Below are 23052 nucleotides of genomic sequence, written 5' to 3'. Positions count from 1 at the left end.
CCTACCAGTCCTTTCCATATAATATATATCCTTCAATGTTCTACTCCCAACTATGCCCTTCTTTCAGCCACACAGTGATGCCCACAATGTCACACTGACTGACCTGTAATTGTGTCATGATTCTGTCCATCTTATTCTGAATGCTACACACATATAGATACAGCACCGTCAGTCCTGTATTCTTCGTCCTTTTGACTTGCTCTGCATCAGTGACATATTGCTCACTGGTTTATCTCTTTCTTTTCAGATTCCTCAGACATTGTGAAAGTACAGAATATGAACTTAGACAGTTTTGTGGACCATTTAAGGTATCAGACATGCAACAATGAAGTGAATTCTGCGAGAGCTTCCATTATCCCATGACATCCTTTAAGAAAACCCCCACATGTAAGTGCAAAATGAGTTTCTGCAGCAGACTGAGAAAAAAGCTATAATGTAGGAAAATAAAAGGGAAAATATGAGATGTCAAATATGTAAAATTTGAACACATGAAAGGCCTACAATGTAGATCAAATTGTCCTACAAAACGGCCATGCAAGGATACAACCAAAATTGAGAGTTGCAATGGTGCTTTGCTAGTAAAGGAGAGGTTTTTAAAATTAGTTTAGCTCCTTTTTGACCATTGATAGCGTCATTTGTAACAATATCAGTTCTGAGCAAAATGAATATTTCTGCTGATATGGGTTAACAGCAAAGTTCAAAGTAAATTTATTATAATTTACATATATGTCACCATATATAGTCCTGAGATTTATTTTCTTGCAGGCATACTCAATAAATCTATAGAATAATAACCATAACAGAATCAATGAAAGATTGCACCAACTCGGGAGTTCAACCAGTTTGCAAAAGATAACATTCTGTGCAAATACAAAAAGATATAATAATAATAATAATAATAATAATAATAATAATAATAATAATAATAATAAGTAAATAAATTCATTGGTTGTGGGAACATTTCCATGATGGGGCAAGTGAAGTTCTCCCATTTGGTTCAAGAGCCTAATGGTTGATGGGTAGTAAGTATTACAGAATCTGGTGTGTGAGTCCTGAGGCTCCTGTACCTTCTTCTCGATGGCAACAGGGAAAAGAGAGTATGACCTGGGTGGTGGGGTTCCCTGATGATGGCTACTGATTTCCTGCTACTGCGTTTCATGTAGATGTGCTCCATGGTGGGGAGTGCAAAAACAATTATGAATGATATAGGATCAGCTAGCAGTTATATGGTATCTCTTTACTTACTGTTACGTACTCCGTAACTGGGTCACTTACCAGCAAAGATAGAGAGGTCCGTTGAAGTCTGATGGTACTATTTTTAACGGTATTTATTGATAAAAATACACAAAAATAATATCAATGCAAACATACATATAATATACGTCATCAATACTAAATCTAAAAGCGCGGGTATAATAATAATCAATAAGAAATAGCTCTATCGTTGTCTAGGGGATAATGTATTGTCCGATGGAAATATAAAAGTCACTTTAGTTCATTCAAGCTGCAGCTTTTGGTTGGAGAGAAAGACGGAGGTTTAACTTGCCCATTCCTTTTATGATGTCAATCCTTCGAGAGTCGTTGGGGGCTGATTTCCCCTTTGTTGTTAGCTAAAGCCGTGCTTCCGTGGTAAAGGCCCACCAATTCCGAGGCAAATGGAAAAGGACACACATGGGCTTTTCCACCAGCTTTCGCTATCACGCTGTTACAGGAGTTCTAGCATTTCTTCTGGTGTGTCTGAGGGGCTGTTCCGCAGTCCCTCTTTTATCCTGACTCACAGGGTCTCAGATGTAAATCAGGGTGGAATGATGCCATCCCCCCAACCAGCCAACGTTGCCTGAGGGCTTTCCATGAAGTACAGTACTCAATACACAATTCCATCTCCAAAAGACAATGACCTGTTTCATGGCTTTGTATCGCTGGGGCCAGGACATTTCAAACGTCTCTCTCTCATTTCCTGGGTCTCCTGCCCTGACTTAATAGCGATCTTGCGATTCTCAAAAAGGAGGGGGCCATGGGCGTAACACCCCCTTTCTTCAATGCGTTTTTTACCATCGGAAAAAAACGAAGTAATACAGAGTCTTACAAGATTTTAGAATCTAACACAACACAAAAGTTTTTTTTTTCTCTACAGAGTAATACAGTTATACATTCAATTCAGTATCTAGATGGTTACCGATTACATTGTCACTTCCTTTAATATCTTAACATTTTGTACCTTACTAAAGTCTGGTAGCATCAGACTCCAATTTAATAACCACCTATTTGTAGGTCTTATTTTTCTTTAGCAAACAAAAACTAAAGAGTTGTGATCTTAGCTTATGGGTATACTACAAAAGTTCATGCAAATACTAATCTTTATTTTGCTTTCAAACTTAACAGGCAGGCTTCCATGGGGGTTGTCTTTTATTATTCACATGCTTTGTCGAAATCCCTTAAAACCAGCTTCTGCTATTTAAAAATGGCGTCCCCATTAACCCTCGCCTCTTTTCCGGTTAATTCCCACGTGGGGAGCTTGTGCACCCTGACGAAATAGGCTTTCGTCCGCTCCTTCCATAGGAGTTATTTTATCAACAATGTGTCCCAAACTTAGACCATCTTCTGAATTTCCACCCAATTCTTTAAGTTTACGCAAGTTGCTAGTTTTCTCTTCAGGACCCTTCAGGCTATTAGTTTTCAGTTCAAACTCTTTGTTCAAACAGCATTTCAAATTCTGCCTTTTCACACCACACTCTGGAATAACAATAGCGTGTGGGGCCCCGTTACCTTCCAACTCAACCTGTAGTTGATTCACAGGCTTTGTGGTACCACGCCATTGTCTCTGTAGCCTGGTTGCTGCCTTTGATATCAGTCTAGCCTTTAAATTTTCTTCATTCAATTTGGGAACTACATATTTATCTAGGCCACATATGGAGCCAGTGATCATTAATGGAGAATGTGTGGAGCAGGTTAAGACCTACAAGTATCTGGGAGTACAGTTAGACGAGAAGCTAGACTGGACTGCCAACACAGATGCCTTGTGCAGGAAGGCACAGAGTCGACTGTACTTCCTAAGAAGGTTGGCGTAGTCTGTAGTGAGATGCTGAAGATGTTCTATAGGTCAGTTGTGGAGAGCGCCCTCTTCTTTGTGGTGGCGTGTTGGGGAGGAAGCATTAAGAAGAGGGACGCCTCACGTCTTAATAAGCTGGTAAGGAAGGCGGGCTCTGTCGTGGGCAAAGTACTGGAGAGTTTAACATCGGTAGCTGAGCGAAGGGCGCTGAGTAGGCTACGGTCAATTATGGATAACTCTGAACATCCTCTACATAGCACCATCCAGAGACAGAGAAGCAGTTTCAGCGACAGGTTACTATCGATGCAATGCTCCTCAGACAGGATGAAGAGGTCAATAATGCCCAATGCCATTAGGCTTTACAATTCTACCGCCAGGACTTAAGAACTTTTTAAAAGCTATTATTAATGCTTTTTGAGATAGTGATTTAGATGCATATCATATTTTTTACTGAGTTAAGTATTGTATGTAATTAGTTTTGCTACAACAAGTGTATGGGACATTGGAAAAAAAGTTGAATTTCCCCATGGGGATGAATAAAGTATCTATCTATCTATCTATCTATTTCCCTTTTCCTTCAATAATAATATTCATCTCCCCACTAACTTTTAACACACCTTCGAGCACAAACACCTGGGAACTCTCACTTCCCACTATTACCAAGGTTAACCCTTTCTTCACTGAACCAAGTCTATCTGACCCACAAGGACTGCATTCCTTTTCAACTGAATCAAATACCTCAGACTTTTTCTGAGCTCCATTACTAGGTTCAGTACCACGTGCATCCACATCTTGGACACACTCAAACGAGACATTTGCCTCTTCCAGGCTTTCAATACCCGTACCTGGTCCAAATTCTAAATTCCCCTGATTCTCCCAGCTACTATCTGGGCAACACCCTTCCGGAGTAAACTCAACCCCACAGGCTGAAACAACCTCTTCTGCCAACCCAGCAGACTTCTTCAAGGTAATGGCATCCTTTTCATCTAGGACTGCCCTCATTTCATTATCGGGAACACCTTTAGAATTTTCAACTTCTTCAAACAGTTCTGCCAAACCAGACAGATCATCCATGTCCAATTCTGGACCTTTTAACAGCTCTATCTGTTTCTCATCTTTATTTCGTGCCTCTAGAACTTTTCTCCTCACTAAGGGCAGGTCTACCCCCTCTCCCTTACTCTCTTTCACTTTCCTATTCTCAGTTTTCCCAGGGTCGGTAAAAACGTCTCGGCCAAATCGATACTGGCCTGATTTAAACTGCTCTCTGTCTCAGCTGCCTTTCTCGACATGCTGCGAGTGATCGCGCATGCGGGATAGATCTTGAAATCTAGGGGCGGAGCCTCAACACTCACAGGCTGTCTCGTCAGCGTCATTGCTGCCCAAACCTTACCACCGGCTAAATCATTACCCAGAAGGAGATCCGCGTCAGTTCTTGGGAATTCTGATCGCACCCCCATTTCAACTGGTCCAGAGACTAGCTCACAATTCATAATGACCCTATGCAAGGGCACCATTTCCGTCCCTTTTCCTATTCCTTTCACAGCTACCATTCCCGTCTTGCAACCAAAATCTAGTACCTTACTGCTGATCAATGATAGTTCAGCCCCCGTGTCTCTCCAGATCCGTACTGGAACTGGTGTGTCTCCCTCCCTCACAGACACGGTTCCATTTGACATACAAGTCTCAGACCCTTCTCGTACTCTGTCTACCCGGGGCTCTCTTGTCGATTTACTGATTACCACGGCACATCCGATAGGGACCGCTGCTTTCCCTTTTCCTGTCTCCTTCCTCGGAGCAAAGCACCTAGATGCAATATGCCCCCCCCTTTCCACAATTAAAACAGGTCACGCCCGGAAATCTCTGGCCATCTTGCCTTTCCCCCTCAATCTTACCACTAGCTCCCAGCGGGACCTCTGCCTCAGCCGGCGGACTTTCTCTATCGTTCCCACGGTCTCTCTGGGAACTTTTATTCGAGGCAAACTTTGTCTTGTGGGTTAGGGCATATTCATCTGCAAACCTAGCAAATTCGGAGATGGACTTACTCGGCTTCTCATTCAAATACATCCGGATATCCTCCGAAACACAACCTTTAAATTCCTCAATCAGAATTAACTCCCTGAGACGCCAAAAATCCTCTTCCACTATCTCTGCTGTGCACCAACAGTCCAAGAGCACACCCTTCTCACAGGCAAACTCGGTATACGTCTGATTCCACCCCTTTTTAAAATTTCTGAACTTTTGTCTATACGCTTCAGGTACTAATTCATAACTCCGGAGAATGGCCGCTTTCACTTTGTCATAACTCTCCGCCTCTTCCTCCTCCATGGACAATGCCGTATATGCTCGTTGTGCCTTCCCTTTTAACACACTTTGTAACAGCGCCACCCACTGATCTCTGGGCCACTTCTGATTCACTGCCACCTTCTCAAAAAGCAAGAAGTAACTATCAACATCCGTCTCTTCAAACAGAGGTACTAACCTCAACTCCCGACTAACATTAAACCGTTCCTCTCGGTCTGACCCTGGAACTCTTCGCTCTTGCCTTAACTTCTCCATCTCCAAGGCATGCTTCCTCTGTTTCTCTGCCTCCTCATACTCTCTCTCCTTCTCAGCTCTCTCCTTTTCTTTCTCAGCTCTCCCTCTCTCCTTCTCGGCTGCTTCCAGCTGTTTTAACTGAATTTCATGCTCCCTTTGTTTCTCAGCTCTGTCCTGCTCCCTTTTCACCTCTAATGCCTTTAGCTGGAGCTCATGCTCCCGTTTCACCTCTAACTCCTTTAGCTGGAGCGCATGCTCCCTTTGTTTGTCGGCCCTTTCTTTCTCTCTCTCGGCTCTTTCTTTCTCTTTCTCGGCTCTTTCCTTCTCCTTCTCAGCTGCTTTAACTTAATTGCATGTTCCAACCTTAATTTCTCCAACTCTAACTGAGCCGTCCCACTAGCTGGTACCTTTTCAGGGATATTTTCCAATACCTCAGCTGCAAACACATTCTTCCCAATATAATACTGAGTTATTGCCCTTCGCACCTCCCGCTTTTTCATGGACAACCTCACCTCTGCGAGGTTTAGCCCTTTCGCCAGATTTATCAAGTCCGATTTGGTGGCCGCCTCTAGAGTCGGGTTTTCTATAAATTCATCCACGTCCATCTTTGCTGGTTTCCCGTCTGGCTACCCACGTAACCAGATCCAAGTTTGGACTTATAAGCCCGATTCACTGGCCTCCCAATTTGGTGTCAAATCCCAGACGAGCCCCCAACTGTTATGTACCCCGTAACTGGGTCACTTACCAACAAAGATAGAGAGGTCCATTGAAGTCTGATGGTACTATTTTTAACGGTATTTATTGATAAAAATACACAAAAATAATATCAATGCAAACATACATATAATATACATCGTCAATACTAAATCTAAAAGCGCGGGTATAATAATAAGCAATAAGAAATAGCTCTATCGTTGTCTAGGGGTTAATGTATTGTCCGATGGAAATATAAAAGTCACTTTAGTTCATTCAAGCTGCAGCTTTTGGTTGGAGAGAAAGACGGAGGTTTAACTTGCCCATTCCTTTTATGATGTCAATCCTTCGAGAGTCGTTGGGGGCTGATTTCCCCTTTGTTGTTAGCTAAAGCCGTGCTTCCGTGGTAAAGGCCCACCAATTCCGAGGCAAATGGAAAAGGACGCACGTGGGCTTTTCCACTGGCTTTCGCTATTACGCTGTTACAGGAGTTCTAGCATTTCTTCTGGTGCGTCTGAGGGGCTGTTCCCCAGTCCCTCTTTTATCCTGACTCACAGGGTCTCAGATGTCAATCAGGGTGGAATGATGCCATCCCCCCAACCAGCCTACGTCGCCTGAGGGCTTTCCATGAAGTACAGTACTCAATACACAATTCCGTTTCCAAAAGGCAATGACCTGTTTCGTGGCTTTGTATCGCTGGGGCCAGGACATTTCAAACATCTCTCTCTCATTTCCTGGGTCTCCTGCCCTGACTTAATAGCGATCTTGCGATTCTCAAAAAGGAGGGGGCCACGGGCGTAACATTACTAAAACCATGATTGAAATGCTATGCATAGTCTACGTGAAACAAGAGGCCCCAAGAAGATTCAAGTATCTTGCCAAAAGGTAGCAAAGTAATATGGATCCAGTTATTTACCACAGTACACTGACCAAGTGAGTCACAATCCCAATTTTATCTCAACCAGAAATTTTCATTGGGCCCAGGAGCTGAACAGAGAATGATTGAAATGGCACTAAGTCAGTAAAATATGATCTTTAGATCAAAGAGGATTGAAGTTGGTTAGCAAGGCCATGATTTCAGCAGACTTGTGAAATAGACTTTAACAGGAAGGTTGTAATTAATAGTGTAAATCATGTGCAGCTCTGAGAATAACTCAAACTGCCAGCTCTTATTGGATCTAAATGTTTCTGTATTATTTGCCTAGTGATTTTTGCATCAAATGAATCTCTCTCTGTAGATACTACCACCATGCCATGGACTTCCACTGTTATATATGGTTGTTTCAGATTTTTAATGTTCACATAGAACATTTTCCTGTGTACCTTTGTATCTATTTGTCTGTCAATAATATTTAGTGCTATCACTCTAGTCATGTATGATATTCTCCAAAGGGATTGTCTACTGGTGGATCCTCAGATGGATGTAGAAGCCAATCCGGTATCCACATATTCTGGTTAAGGTGGAATCCCTTAATAGAGAAAGCCTGTGCATGGCTGTTTAATGTGGAGAGCCACCTTAGTACCCGAGACGTCTTCAGGGAGTGGGTAAGGCTCTGAAAACTTGTGCCAACCAACTGGTGTGAGTATTCAAGGATATTCTGAACTTCTCGCTGCTATAGCCAGAACTTACCACCTACTTCAAAAAGGCAACAATCCTACCAGTGTCTAAGAGGAGTAGTGTGAGCTGTCTTAATGACTATCACCCAGTAGCACTCACATCTACAGTGATGAGGTTGGTCATGACTAGAATGAGCTCCTGCGTCAGCAAGGACCTGGACCCACTGCAATTTGCCTTTCACCACAATAGGTCTATGGCAGACGCAATCTCAAAGGTTCTTCACATGGCCTTTGATCACCTGGACAACACAAACACTTTTTCCAGGATACTGTTTGTTGGCTATAGCTCAGTGCTTAACATCATCATTCCCAGAATACTGATCAATAAGTTACAGAACCTGGGCCTTGGCACTTCCTTCTGCAATTAGATCCTCGACTTCCTAAACAGAAGAACACAATTTGTTTGGATTGGTGATAATACCTCCTCCTCGCTGACGATCAACATTGCCGCATCTCAAGGTTATGTGCTTAGCCTATTGCTCTACTCTCTCTATACCCATGACTGTGTGGTAATGTATAGCTCAAAAACCATCAATGAATTTGCTGATGATATACAACTATTGTTGGTAGAATTTCAGATGGAGATGAGAGGGCGTACTGGCTGCTCAATTTTTTTTTACAGCTGCGTGGACCAACTATTGATCTGAGAATATGGCTCAGTCCATCACAGTTAAAGTCCTCCCCACCATTGAGCACATCTATATAAAATGCTGTTCTCACTGCTGCCATCAGGAAGAAAATACAGGAGCCTCAGGAATCACAACACCAGGTTCAGGAACAGTTATTACCCCTCAACCATCAGGTTTTTGAACCAGAGGGGATACCTTCATTCACCCCATCATTGAAATGTTCACACAGCTAATGGACTACTTTCAAGAGCTCATCATCTCATGTTATCCATATTTATCACTTATTTATTATTATTATTACCACTACTTGTATTACACAATTTGTTGTTGTCTGTACTCTATTTGAATGCCTGAGTTGGTGCCGTCTTTCACTGGTTCTTTTATTATTGCACATTTATTGAGTATGCCCACAAGAAAATGCATCTCAGGGTTTTATATGCTGACATATATGTACTTTAATAAAAAATTTTCTTGTTACGAAGGATGAACAACTCTGCTGGGCAGAAGGGTACAGAGTTGCCCATATCTTCCCCCCCCCCCCCAGGAGAATCACAAACTGTTACTGTTACCACGCTGCTCATGAGAGAGAAAGAGAGATTAAGAGGAAAACAAGTTGGAACATCTGCTGCTGATAAGAGGGAGGAGAGGAGCCGTTGATTTACTGTTATGTCTTTTGGAGAGGGCTGTTTACTTGGTACCATTCTGTTCATTAAAATTACTCAGTGGACAGCCGGAGTGGGCTGGTTTGATGGACTAAGCCATTCAAAACTGATTGACACCTGAGACCCCGTGAGCAGGGATAAAAGTGAGGTCTGGGGAGACACCCCTCAGACACACTAGTGAGCACTGCTTAAGTGTTGGAACCCACGAGAAGGTGTGGGGGCATCGGAGACCAAACGAAGGATCGGTCAATTTTAACTCACAGTGTTTATAGCGAGGCCGGTGGGGGCTTGTGTGTGTGTCCACCCTTGCCTGGGTGACGAGTCCACCATAGAAGAACGGTCTAGCTAAAGGACAAAGGGGTCATACCTGAATGGCCACAACATATCGACGGATCAAAAACATAAAGGAAGGTTTGACTGACTGTAGCTGTCACTGTTTGCTCGCCCTCTCTCTCTCTCTCCCTCCAACGGTTACAAAAGAACCAACAACTACCTCAGCCTACATGAACTGAACTGAACTTTATACTTTCCCATGATAATTCATTATCCCCTAGACAACGATAGAGCTTGTTTATTATTGATTATTATTATTATACCCACACTTTTAGGTTGAGTATTGCTAACGTGTATTATCAGTATATTTGCATTGTTGATATTGATTTGTATATTTTACTAATAAACACTGTTTTGATAATAGTACCAGACTCCAACAGATACTTCTATCTTTGCTGGTAAGACACTCAGTTACGGGGTACGTAACATACTGTAGAAGCCATGCAGCTGGTCTCTATTTCAAAGTTCAAAGTAAATTTTATTATCAGAGTACATGTATGTCACCATACCTTGAGATTCTTTTTCCTGCAGGCATACTTGGCAAATCTAGAGAACAATAACCATAACAAGATCAATGAAATAACTAGAGCATATAAGATAACAAACTGTGCAAATGCAAATATAAATAAATATTAATAGAAACATAGAAAATAGGTGCAGGAGTAGGCCATTCAGCCCTTCGAGCCTGCACCGCCATTCAGTATGATCATGGCTGATCATCCAACTCAGAACCCTGTACCTGTTTTCTCTCCATACCCACTGATCCCTTTAGCCACAGGGGCCATATCTAACTTCCTCTTAAATACAACCAATGAACCAGCCTCGACTGTTTCATGTGGCAGAGAATTCCACAGATTCACCACTCTCTGTGTGAAGAAGTTTTTCCTCATCTCGGTCCTAAAAGGCCTCCCCTTTATCCTTAAACTGTGACCCCTCATTCTGGACTTCCCCAACATCGGAAACAATCTTCCTGCATCTAGCCTGTCCAATCCCTTTAGAATTTTATACGTTTCAATAAGATCCCCCCTCAATCTTCTAAATTCCAGTGAGTATAAGCCCAGTCGATCCAGTCTTTCTTCATATGAAAGTCCTGCCATCCCAGGAATCAATCTGGTTAACCTTCTTTGTACTCCCTCTATGGCAAGAATGTCTTTCCTCAGATTAGGGGACCAAAACTGCACACAGTATTCTAGGTGCAGTCTCACCAAGGCCTTGTACAACTGCAGTAGAACCTCCCTGCTCCTGTACTCAAATCCTTTTGCTATGAGTGCCAACATACCATTTGCCTTTTTCACTGCCTGCTGTACCTGCATGCCCATCTTCAATGACTGGTGTACAATGACACCCAGGTCTCATTGCATCTCCCCTTTTCCTAATCGGCCACCATTCAGATAATAATCTGTTTTCCTGTTCTTGCAACCAAAGTGGATAACCTCACATTTATCCATAAATAAATAAATAACTAGAGCACGAAATAACAAGACAATGAGTCCTTAAAGTGAAATTGTTAGCTAAATAGATGAGTGTAGTTATCCCCCTTATTTCAAGAGCCTGATAGTTGAGGGGTAGTAACTGTTCTTGAACCTGCTGGTGCAAGTTTCTGCCTTCTACCTGATGGCAGCAGCGAGAAAAGAGCATGGCCTGGGTGGTGAGGATCTCTGATGATGGATACTGCTTCCCTACGTTTCATATACAGTGCTTATAGAAAACTAATCATCCCCCTTGGAAGTTTTCATGTTTTATTGTTTTACACCATTGAATCACACTGGAATAATTTGACTTTTTTGACACTGATCCACAGAAAAGGACTCCTTTGTGTCAAAGTGAAAATAGATCTCTACAAAGTGATCTAAATTAACTACAAATATAAAACACATAATAATTGATTGCACAAGTATTCACCTCCTTTAATATGACACACAAAGCATCGCTGGTACAGCTAATTGGTTTCAGAAATCACATAACTGTAAAGCTGCCTAGAGCAGGCCGCTCTCAAAAACTGAGTGACCGAGCAAGAAGAGGACTGGAGCGGGAGACCACCAAGAGACCTATGACAACTCTGGAGGAGCTACAAGCATTAGTGGCTGAGATGAGAGAAACTGCACATACAACAACTGTTACCCGGGTGCTACACCAGTCACAGCTTTAGTCAAGTCAAGTCAAGTCAAATCACTTTTTATTGTTATTTCGACCATAGCTGCTGGTACAGTACACAGTAAAAACGAGACAACATTTTTCAGGACCATGGTGCTACATGAAACAGTACAAAAACTACACTGAACTACGTAAAAACAACACAGAAAAACTACACTAGACTACAGGCCTACACAGGACTACGTAAAATGCACAAAACAGTGCAGGCATTACAATAAATAATAAGTTCAAAATTAAGTTAGAAAATTAAATTAACACCAGGTTTGAAAGGCCACTGCTGCCAGCTGGTGAAAGTGGTGGGAGAGTGGTAAAGAGAAAGCCACTGTTGAAAACATTCACATTAAGTCTCGGCTAGAGTTCAGCAGAAGGCAACTGGGAGACTCTGAGGTCAGCTGGAAAAAGGTTTCTATGGTCTGATGAAACCAAAATTGAGCTTCTTGACCATTTTTGGCGTAAGTTTTTGGCAATGTTTGGCGTAAGCTAAAAACCATACAGCATCAAAAACACACCATCCCTACCATGAAGCATGGTGGTAGCTGCATCATGCTGTGAGGATGCTTCACTGCAGCAGGCCCTGGGAGGCTTGTGAAGGTAGAGGGTAAAATGAATGCGGCAAAATACAGGGAAATCCTATAAGAAAACCTGATGCAGACTGCAATAGAACTGCAACTTGGGAGAAGATTTGTCTTCTAGCGAGACAATGACCCCAAGCATAAAGCCAAAGCTACACAGGAATGGTTTAAAAGCAACAAAGTTAAGGAATGTCCTGGAGTGACCAGGTCAGTGTCCAGACTTCAATCCAATAGAGAATTTGTGGCCAGACTTGACAAGAGCTGTTCACTCATGATCCCATGCAATCTGACAGACCTTGAGCAGTTTTGTGACAAAGACTAGGGAAAAATTGCAGCCTCCAGAGGTGCAAAGCTGATAGAGACGTATCCAGACAGACTCAAGGCTGTAAATGCTGCCAAAGGTGCATCTACTAAATACTGACTTGAAGGGGGTTAATACTTATGTAATTTTATATTTGTAATTAATTTAGATCGCTTTGTAGAGATCTGTTTTCATTTTGACACGAAATAGTCTTCCTCTGTTGATCAGTGTCAAAAAAAAGCCAGATTAAAGCCACTGTGATTCCATGTCGTAACACAATAAAACATGAAAACTTCCGAGCGGAATGAATACTTTTAATAGTCACTGTAAATGTGCTCAATGGTTGTGAGTGTTCTACCCATGATGTACTGGACCAAATACACTACCTTTTGTAGGATTTTCCATTCAAAGGCATTAGTGTCCCATACCAGGCTGTGATGCAACCAGTCAATATACTCTCCTCTACATTCTGTTCCATAGAAATTTGTCAAAGTTTTTGATGTCATGCATTGATCCTCCATTGAAGACTGACTCATGGACCTTTGATTTCCCTCTCAAGTCCACCACCAGTCCCTTGGACTTGCTGACATTGAGTGAGAGGTTGTTGATGTCACACTACTCAGCCAATTCATCACCACCTTCGATACAGCCCATAACATTGGTGTCATCAGCAAACTGAAATATGGTGTTGGAGCTGCGCTTAGCGTCAGAGTCATAAATATAAAGTGAGTGGAGTGGGGGTTAAGTACATATTCCTGTAGTGCTCCTGCACTGATAGAAATTTTGGAGATGTTTTGAACTGACTGGGGTCTGCAAGTGAGGAAATCCAGAATCCCATTGCACAAGGAGGTATTTTGAGATGATGGTATTGAATCGATAAAGAGCATCCTGATGTATGCATTTTGCTGTCCAGTTGTTCCACAGTTGAATGTAGAGCCAATGAGATGGCAAAACATGACATTTCGGGGCAAAACACTTCAGCAGGACTATGGGTCAATTGTACTCTTTTCCATTGATGCCACCTGGATTGTTAAACTCCTCCAGTGTTTGTGTGTGTTGCCTGGATTTCCAACATCTGCAGATTTTCTCTTGTTTGAGATGGCATCTGCAGTGGACCTGTTGCTCCTGTAGGCAAATTAGAGTGGATCTAAGTCACCACTCAGATAGGAGCTGATATGTTTCAACACCAACCTCACAAAACAATTCATCACTGTGTACACAAGTGCCACTGGGCATTGTATTCTGTGTTGCACGCTTATTATGGTAACCAGTCACATGAATGAGGCCATGGTAAAAGTGAAGGGAATAAGTCTCATTGCAGTTTGTATTGGGACTGTCCGAGATCTTAACTTCTGTTGACCGCTCAATAACGCTTACCTTACACTTGAGTACATGTAAGTTTCATCACTTCAAGATTGTATGTTTGCTAATTCCTCTACTTTTGGAGCAATCATTACAGGCGCGAGGGCGTTTCATGCAAGAGTAACAAATCAATTGCGTTGCCGGCAGCGGCAGTAGGTTTGGCTTGGCTGCCAAACATTTAGTTTGAACTCCGAAACCTGCGCGGCACTTTATAATAACATGATATGATAGAAAATTATTTTATAGAAGCAGGGATTAGCCGTTCACCGTCGCTCGAGCGGCTCCCGTCGACTCACCGCTCGAATTCAAATTCCGCGCGCGATGCCGCCTAGCCGCCGAGGAGTCTGCGCATGCGCACTAGTCCCGTCGCGGCGAACGAACGCGCTTCGGTCCCGTCCGCTCGCAGCCGGCGCACGCGCACGATAATCCGACAGCTACCGGGCCTGCGGCGCACGCGCACTGATTTCCAGAACTCTCCCTCCTGCTCCTCCCCTCCCCTACCCGGACCATCGACGTCAGTTCCGGCAAGGCAGCGGCGGTCCCCGGATGTCTGCGGGCCAGATTAACCCCGGAAATGCCGGGTGAAGCCGGTGGGAGCGGAGCTTTGCAGCAACCGCCATCCGACCGGCCTCATCAACCTCCGACACTCGCAGCGGCGCCGAGCCCCAGCAGCAGGGGCAGGGCAGGGCGGCCGGCGCCCCGACCCGATCCCCCGCTGCAGGGATGTCGGCCGAGATCATCGATAACCCGCAAGCGCTGCATTTCGAGGAGATCGACTACAATGAGATCGATGTGGAGGAGGTAAGAAGTGGGAGAGAGCCGGGGGACAGAGTGAGGGCCACAGGCAGGCAGCTAGTCCAGGAGGGCCTGCCAGGGTAGCCCATCGCAGCCCCCGGCCTGTCCTCCTTAGGGGGGTCAGGAAACGGGTTAAAGTCCAGTGGTGAACATTTTAATTAGATTGTAAACAGGTTACTGGAAGGTAGAATCCCTCCAAATTCACGGTGTGTTGCTCGGTTTGGTTATCTCAATGCAATTACGGAGTTTCGTTACATTGCTGTTATGTTAAGCAGCACTTTTAAGGAATGTTTGTTTTCACCCCACCCCACTTGTACCAGTATCTTTAAAATTCGAATTGGGTCTTATTCTATTCTATTATTTTGACAACTTTTGATCACGAGGGAAAATTTGTAAACTTTTCGCGTGTTTTCAATATTATTTCCATACGATTTCATAACTGATATTTGCCCACGTTTATGCAGCTGTGATGTGTTTTATGTGATGTGTCTGGCAGTGAAAAGACCTGTCAAGGCGTGATAAGCTTTAGTTCTGAAGTTTGATGCTTTCTAACAGACTTGGAGATTTCAAAAAGTAGTCTGTATAAACTGCCAGCTCAAATTACTGAAATGTTTACAACTTATTACTTGTATTTGAGGAAGTAAGCAGGAGTGCCGACAAAGCTTTGATATACAAAGATCTAAATTTTTGAAATAAAAATAAGAGAAAGCATTTGTAGAGAACTGAGATTCTAGATTGATTAATGTCATTTCCAGTACACAAGTTCAAAGGAGAAGAAAATAATTGTTACTCCAGATCTAATGGAGCTCAAAAAAATAAGATAACACAATAGAAAGCACAATAAATATAAATACATAAGAAGGCAGGTTATAAGGAGGGTTAAGTATATTTAAGGCAAAGGTTGTTAGATTTTTGATTGGACAGGGCACAAAGGGATATGGGGACAAGACAGGAGACTGGGGCTGAGAGGGAAATGGATCAACCATGATGAAATGGAGGAATAGACCTGATGGGCCAAATGGCCTAATTCTGCTCCTATATCTTATGGTCATAGCTGATAGATATTGATTGTATGTCCACAGGTGATTGACAGGAACTGGTAGAGGTGGAGGAGTAGGTTAGTCAGTGGAGATGTTGATCAACCTTATTGCTTGGGGTAGTAACTGTTTTTGAGTTTGGTGGTTCTGGCATAGACACTACATAGCTTCATACCTGATGGGAGTGGGTGGAATTCTTCATGATGTTTGTTCCTGATCCTTTCTCAGCACCTCTCCTTGGTGGTGGGAAGGGGTACTAATGAAGGGGTTGACATTTCATCAGAACAATTCTGTCAATAGATCATGACCTGAGGCATTTATGCATTTTCCCTCTCAGGTGCCACCTAATTTGCTGACCATCTCCACTTAAATCCTTTTGTTTTACAATTTTAGCAGCTGCAATTCTTTTTCCCCTTTACGTAAAAATTTGTTGTTCTTCTTTGTAAACTGATGTTGCATTAAAATGTTGTTGCACCATCAGAAATTCATGATTGTTATGGTGCCCACAAATAGCAGGTCAGTTAAAGTTTTATTTTAAGTCCATGCATGGTAAAGTGAGCAAGAAGTTTATTTATGCACTAAACTTCCATATTTATCATACCTTTTGAACATACGAGTATACCCTAGTCACTGAAACTGTTAACTCAGAAACATAAAATAAAAATGAGGCCAAGACTTTAGCCTCATTCGGCTGTCTAGATCAGAGGTTCCCAGCGCGGGGTCCACAGACCCCTTGGTTAACGGTCCATGGCATTAAAAAAGGTTTGGCAACCCTGGGCTGGTTGGATAGCAAATTTTCAGCTGTGCTCATGTTCTTGTAGACAACCTAGAGAAGGTTCAGAATGATTTCTTCTTAGTAAGCCTTATCCTATTATTAACCTGGGGGAAACTAAAAACAAAACAAAATTGAATGGATATCATTGTCATCAATACATTCTTTGTCATATGACATGGCAGATCATGGCCTTTCCATGACCATGATTGTTCTTGGCAATTCTTTCCTACAGAAGTGGTTTGCCATTGCCACCTCTGGGCAGTGTCTTTACAAGGAGAGTAACCCCAGCCATTATCAATACTCTTCAGAGATTATCTGTCTGGCGTCAGTGGTCACATAACCAGGACTTGTGATACGCACCAGCTGCTCATACGACTATCCACCACCTCATGACTGTGGCAGGCTAAGCAGGCGCTACATCTTGCCCAAGGGTGACCTGCAAGCTAGTGGGGAGAAGGAGCACCTTTCTCGTCTTGGGTAGAGATGTATCTGCACCTGCTAAAAATTATAGATGTTTCAGATAGTGGCTCAAGGTGCTTTAATCTTAAAACTACAAAGTCCAGTCCATTAGTTAGCTAAAATGGATTTCCAGCGGAAGTCTCTGTGCAGCAGTCATGGTCAGGTGCCCTGGACTGCTTTACACACTGCCCCTAATCCAGCATAAATCCCTGACTTTCAATTTAAACACACAAAATGCTGGAGGAACTCAGCAGGTCAGGCAGCAGCTATGGAGAGGAATAAACAGCCAAGGTCCTTGACCAGGATTTGTTGATTAATTTAGTTTGGGTTGAAGATTGAATTTGTTCTTTTTAGACACATACAATTTTTGAATAGATTTTAATAGTTTAAATTCACAAAACAAAGCCCAATTAAAATATCAAGCCTTATTAACTTTAATTTGATGTGGGGCATTTCTGCAGTGCTAATATAGGTTCCAGTTTTAAAAAATATTACTGAATTTTGCAAAATTTCATTCTGTGCAAAATTAATGCTATCAAGATGTTTCTAGTAGTAACTTTAAGTTAAAAGCCAGATATATTTGGCTTAGTTAACATATACAGTAATAAGAAGTTTTTAACAGGATTGTAACATCTTACAACTGCTTGACAAATGTAGCTCTTTTATACAATGTTTCCTCTGTGGCATCGTTATAGCATTTTGTTTCAGTGAAAACTTAAAAGGGGAATTTTATCTTCAGTATTTGTTCTTGATACTATTTGATAGGCAGATTATACCAAAGTTGGATCTAATCAATTGCTTAGTTGAGACCCAGGGAACATCAGTGCTCATTTGTGTTACCATTCAGGTTTGAAATATTTAGACCTCTTGTGTGTTTCGCATGTTGGGAATTTTGTATTAGTGATATTCCCAGTACCATAGTGTTCCAATTACTATTACTTCAGAGAATGTAGAAAAAATGTCATCTGAATGTCAAAAGATCAAATTAAAAGTATATACAGTTGGCCTTCCTTATCCGTGGGGGATTGGTTCCAGGATCCCCCACGGATACCAAAATTCACGGATGCTCAAGTCCCTTATTTAACATGTATCAGTGTGGTGGTCTTTAGGATCCAGCGGAACTCCGGACCTTATTTAACATGTCTCCGTGCGGTGGACATTAGGACCTTGGGGCGCAGCTCTGAATCCGCAGTGTTTCTGTACACGAAAAAAATCACGATCACGTTTGAAAATATGGTGGAAGTAATAAAGCGATCGGAAAGAGGTGAAACGGTCATTGGTCATTGGAAAAGCATTAGGCTACAGTCAGTCAACGATCGGAACAGCTTTAATGGAGAATGTGAAAGGCCCTGCCCCGATGAAAGCTACAATTATTACTAAGCAACGCAGTGGTTAAATTATTGAAATATGTATGTTTCTTAAGTGTCTTATATGCATAGAAAGGTAAAATATGTACTATATACTAAGAAAAACGTTTGACTAACTGACGCTAAATAATACCGGATGTACCTGTTCCGACTTCAAATCTGACTTAAAGACGGACTCAGGAATGGAACTCATTCATAACCCGGGGACTGCCTGTACTTTTAAGTCATTTCTAGATTACTTATAATACCCAATATAATGTAAATAGTTGTTATACTGTATTGTTTAGAGAATAATGACAAGAAAAAATAGTCTGTATATGCTGTTATGTACCCCGTAACTGGGTGTCTGACCAGCAGAGAAAGAAGAATCCATTGGAGTCTGGTGTTACTATATTCAAAAGTGTTTATTAATAAAATAAGCAAATCAATATCAATAATGCAAATATATAGATAATACACGTTAGCAATAATAAACCTAAAAGTGTAGGAATAATAATAAGCAATAACAAACAAGCTCTATCGATGTCTAGGGGTAAATGAATTGTCATAGAATATAAAGTTCAGTTCAGTTCATGCGTGCTGAGGTAGATATGGTTGTTGTATTGTAATTGTTGGAGAGAGAGAGAGAGAGAGAGAGAGAGAGAGCGAGATGTAACAGCTACAGTCAGGCAAACCTTCCTTTGTGTTCTTGATCCGTCGTGTTGTTGTGGCCATTCAGTTATGACCCCTCTGTCCTTCAGCTAGACCGTTCTTCTGTGGTGGACTCGTCACTCTGGCATGAGTGGACACACACACAAGTCCCCACCGGCCCTGCTATAACACTGTGAGTTTAACTGACCGATCTCCTTATTCGGTCTCCGATGCCCCACACCTTCCCGTGGGTTCCAGCTCTCAAACAGTGTCCACTATTGTGTCTCCTGGTGTGTCTGAAGGGTGTCTCTCCAGACCTGACTTTTATCCCTACTCACAGGGTCTCAGCTATCAATCAGTTTTGAATGGCTGTGTCCATCAAACCAGCCCACTCCGGCTGTCCACTGAGGAATGTTAATGAACAGAATGGTACAAGATAAATAACCCTCTCAGAAGTCATAATACGGTGAATCAACAACTCTCTCTCCCCTCTTTTATCAGTAGCAGATGTTCTTGCATGTTTCCTCCTCATCTCTCTCTCTCATGAGCAGCATAACAACAGTAAAGGTTTGTGATTCTCCCGGGGGGTGGGGGGACTATGGGCAACTCTGCACCCTTCTGCCCATCAGAGCTGTTCATCCTTCATAACAATGCTTAAGCAATGAGTGCTGGAGAGAGAACTTCCGGGTTTTCCCTATCCGCAGTTGGTTGAATCTGCGGATAAGGAGGGCCGACTATATTATGTCACCATATTGTGATATGTGAGGAGGTGATGGAGAGGAGCTATAGGCAAGTAGTCACACAGGGGCCTCAGGAGACAGACAAGTGGGTAACAGTCAGGAGAGGGATGGGCAAGAGTCAGATACTAGAGAGTACCCCTGTGGCTGTCCCCCTTAACAATAAGTACTCCTGTTTGAGTACCGTTGGGGGGGGGGGGGAGACTACCTACCTGGAGGAAGCAATAGTGGCCGTGTCTATGGCACAGAGTCTGGCCCTATGGCTCAGAAGGGTAGGGAAAGGAAGAGGATGGCATCAGTGATAGAGGACTCTATAGTTAGGGGGTCAGACAGGCAATTCTGTGGACACAGGAAAGAAACACGGATGGTAGTTTGCCTCCCAGGCGCCAGAGTCCAGGATGTTTCTGATTACATCCACGATATCTTGAAGTGGGAAGTTGAACAGCCAGAGGTAGGTAGGAATAGGGAGGAGGTCCTGAAAACAGACAACAGTGATTTAGGAAAGAAGCTGAAAAGCAGGACCACACGATTACTGCCTGTGCTATGCGACAGTGAGTATAGGAATAGAGTGAGGTGGAGGATAAATGTGTGGCTGAGGGATTGGAGCAGGGGGTAAGGATTCAGATTTCTGGATCATTGGGACCTCTTTTGAGGCAGGAGTGACCTGTACAAAAAGGACAGGTTGCACTTGAATCTGAAGGGGACCATTATCCTGGTGGGGAGGTTTGCTAAGGCTATTGGGGAGAATTTAAACTGGAATTGCTGGGAGGTGGGAACCCAACTGAAGAGATGAGGAAGGGGCGGTTGGCTCACAAATAGAAAAAGCTTATAGGCAGTGTGATAGGGAGGATAGGCGGGTGATAAACTGATGGTTGGAAACATGAGGAAATCTGCAGATGCTGGAAATTCAAACAACAGCACACAGAAAATGCTGGTGGAACACAGCAAGCCAGGCAGCATCTATAGGGAGAAGTGCTGTCGACGTTTTGGGCCGAGACCCTTCGTCAGGTTGGAAACATGTCTGTTTGATGCAAGAAGCATCATGAACAAAGCGGATGAGCTTAGAGTGTGGATCAGCACTTGGAGCAATAATGTTGTGGCCATTACAGAGACTTGGATGGCTCAGGGGCAAGAATGGTTACTTTGAGTGCCAGGCTTTAGATGTTTCAGAAAGGACAGGGAGGTGGGGACGTGGCACTGTTGATCAGAGATAGTGTCATGGCTGCAAAAAAGGAGGAAGTCATGGAGGGATTGTCTATTGTGTCTCTGTGGGTGGAAGTTAAAAACCAGGAAAGGGTCAATAGTTACTCAATCCCACAGTGTATTGGCCTTCATCAATCGTGGGATTGAATTTAGGAGCCGAGAGGTAACGTTACAGCTATATAGGACCCTGGTCAGACCCCACTTGGAGTACGTGCTCAGTTCTGGTCACCTCACTACAGGAAGGATATGGAAACCATAGAAAGGATGCAGAGGAGACTTACAAGGATGTTGTCTGGATTGGCAAATATGCCTTATGAGAATAGGTTGAGAGGTGACCTGATAGAAGTGTACAAGAGTAGTGAGAGTAAGCATTTGGCACAGACTTGAAAGGCCAAGATGGCCTGTTTCTGTGCTGTAATTGTTATATGGTTATAAGATGAGAGGCATTGATCATGTGGACAGTCAGAAGCTTTTTCCCAGGGCTGAAATGGCTATCACGAGAGGACAGTTTTAAAGTGCTTGGAAATAGGTACAGAGGAGATGTCAGGGGTAAATTTAAAAACAAATGCAGAGAGTGATGAGTGCCTGAATGGGCTGCTAGCGATGGGTGGTGGAAGCGGATACAATAGGGTCTTTTAAGAGGCTCCTGGATAGGTACATGGAGGTTAGAAAAATAGAGGGCTATGGGTAAAGCCTAGGAAGTTCTAAGGTAGGGACCTGTTCGGCACAGCTTTGTGGGCTGAAGGGCTGTAGGTTTTCTATGTTCCTATGTTTCTATAAACATTCATTTTCTTGCAGACCTACTCAATAAATCCATAATAGAATAGCAACTACAATAGAATCAATGAAAGACCACACCTACTTGGTCTTTCAACCAGTGTGCAAAAGACAACAAACTGTAGATACAAAGCAAAGAAATAATAATGATCAATAATATTGAGAACATGAGATGAAGTCCTAGAAAGTGAGTCCATCATTTGTGGAATCAGTTCAGTGATGGGTTGAGTGAAGTTATCCTCTTTGGTACAAGGGCTCGATGATTGAGGGGTAATAACTTTTCTTGAACCTGGTGGTGTGAGTCCTGAGGCTCTTGTACCTTCTACCCAATGGCAGCAGCAAAAATAAGAAAGATCATGACCTGGGTGGTGGGGGTCTTTGAGGATGGATGCTGATCTCCTGAGACAGCATTTCTTGTAGATGTGCTCCGTGATGGGGAAGGCTTTGCCTCTGATGGGCTGGGCCCATCAGAAGTAGGATTTTGTGTGTTTCTATACCAGGCTATGATACAGCCAGTCTCACGCTCCTAAGGGTGTAGAGGCCCCAACACGTTTCTTTTGTAATTGTACTCACGTGCTGAGCCCAGGACAGGTCCTCCACAATAACACCACCAGGGAATTTGAAGTTGTTGACCCTCTCCACCTCTGATCCTCCGAAGATGACTGGTTCATGGATTTCTAGTTTCCTCCCCCAGAAGTCAATACAATCAGCCCTGCTATCTGCGGGGGATTGGTTCCGGGGCCCCCCGCGGATAACAAAAACGCGGATGCTCAAGTCCCTTATATAAAATGGCGTTAGTACAGTATTTGCATATAACTTACGCACATCCTCCGGTATACTTTAAATCATTTCTAGATTACTTATAATACCTAATACAATGTAAATGTTATGTAAATAGCTGTTAAACTGTATTGTTTAGGGAATAATGACAAGGAAAAAAAGTCTGTACATATTCAGTACAGACGCAAGCATCGTAGCTCTTCTGGGAACGCTGATGCAGCCTCGGCATCAGCTGATCCTGATCCTCACGTGATCTTTAAGTTCTTGAGGCTGTAGCGCTTTACACAGCTGGCCAGCCATCCCTTACTGGCTTTAAACTCCTTCCTCTCGCTCACAACACAAGTAGCGAACGAACGAGACGCGAGGTGAACAATGCTCAACTTCCGGGTTTTCCCGATCCGTGGTTGGTTGAATCTGCGCAGGCGGAACCCGTGGATGAGGAGGGCGACTGTATTCTGCTTCTTGGTCTTGCTGACATTGAGTAAGAGGTTGTTGTTATGGCACCACTCAGCCAAACTTACATTGTTCAAAGAACAAAACAATAGTTTTAACCTATTGGCCTTGGAACATATGGTGAAAAAGAGG

At 43.0% G+C, this 23052-nt stretch overlaps 1 protein-coding gene across 4 annotated transcripts in view; it reads left to right on the top strand.

Moving 5' to 3' along the window:
• The first annotated feature begins 14432 nt into the window (after positions 1-14432).
• map3k7 (mitogen-activated protein kinase kinase kinase 7) overlaps positions 14433-23052 on the top strand; it is a 148532-nt gene continuing 139912 nt past the window's right edge. For 3 of the 4 annotated variants that reach the window (XM_073057481.1, XM_073057479.1, XM_073057478.1), the window contains exon 1: positions 14433-14708. In XM_073057481.1, the coding sequence (XP_072913582.1) occupies positions 14631-14708 (78 nt within the window). In that variant the 5' untranslated portion in view covers positions 14433-14630. The remainder of the gene's footprint in view (positions 14709-23052) is intronic. The other variant, XM_073057482.1, reaches the window with a different exon arrangement.

The sequence above is a fragment of the Hemitrygon akajei genome, chromosome 9 (genome assembly GCF_048418815.1).
Source record: "Hemitrygon akajei chromosome 9, sHemAka1.3, whole genome shotgun sequence".
Classification (NCBI taxonomy): Eukaryota; Metazoa; Chordata; class Chondrichthyes; order Myliobatiformes; family Dasyatidae; genus Hemitrygon; species Hemitrygon akajei.
The sequence above is the reverse complement of the archived record's forward strand: the minus strand, read 5'-3'. Positions and strand labels throughout refer to the sequence as shown.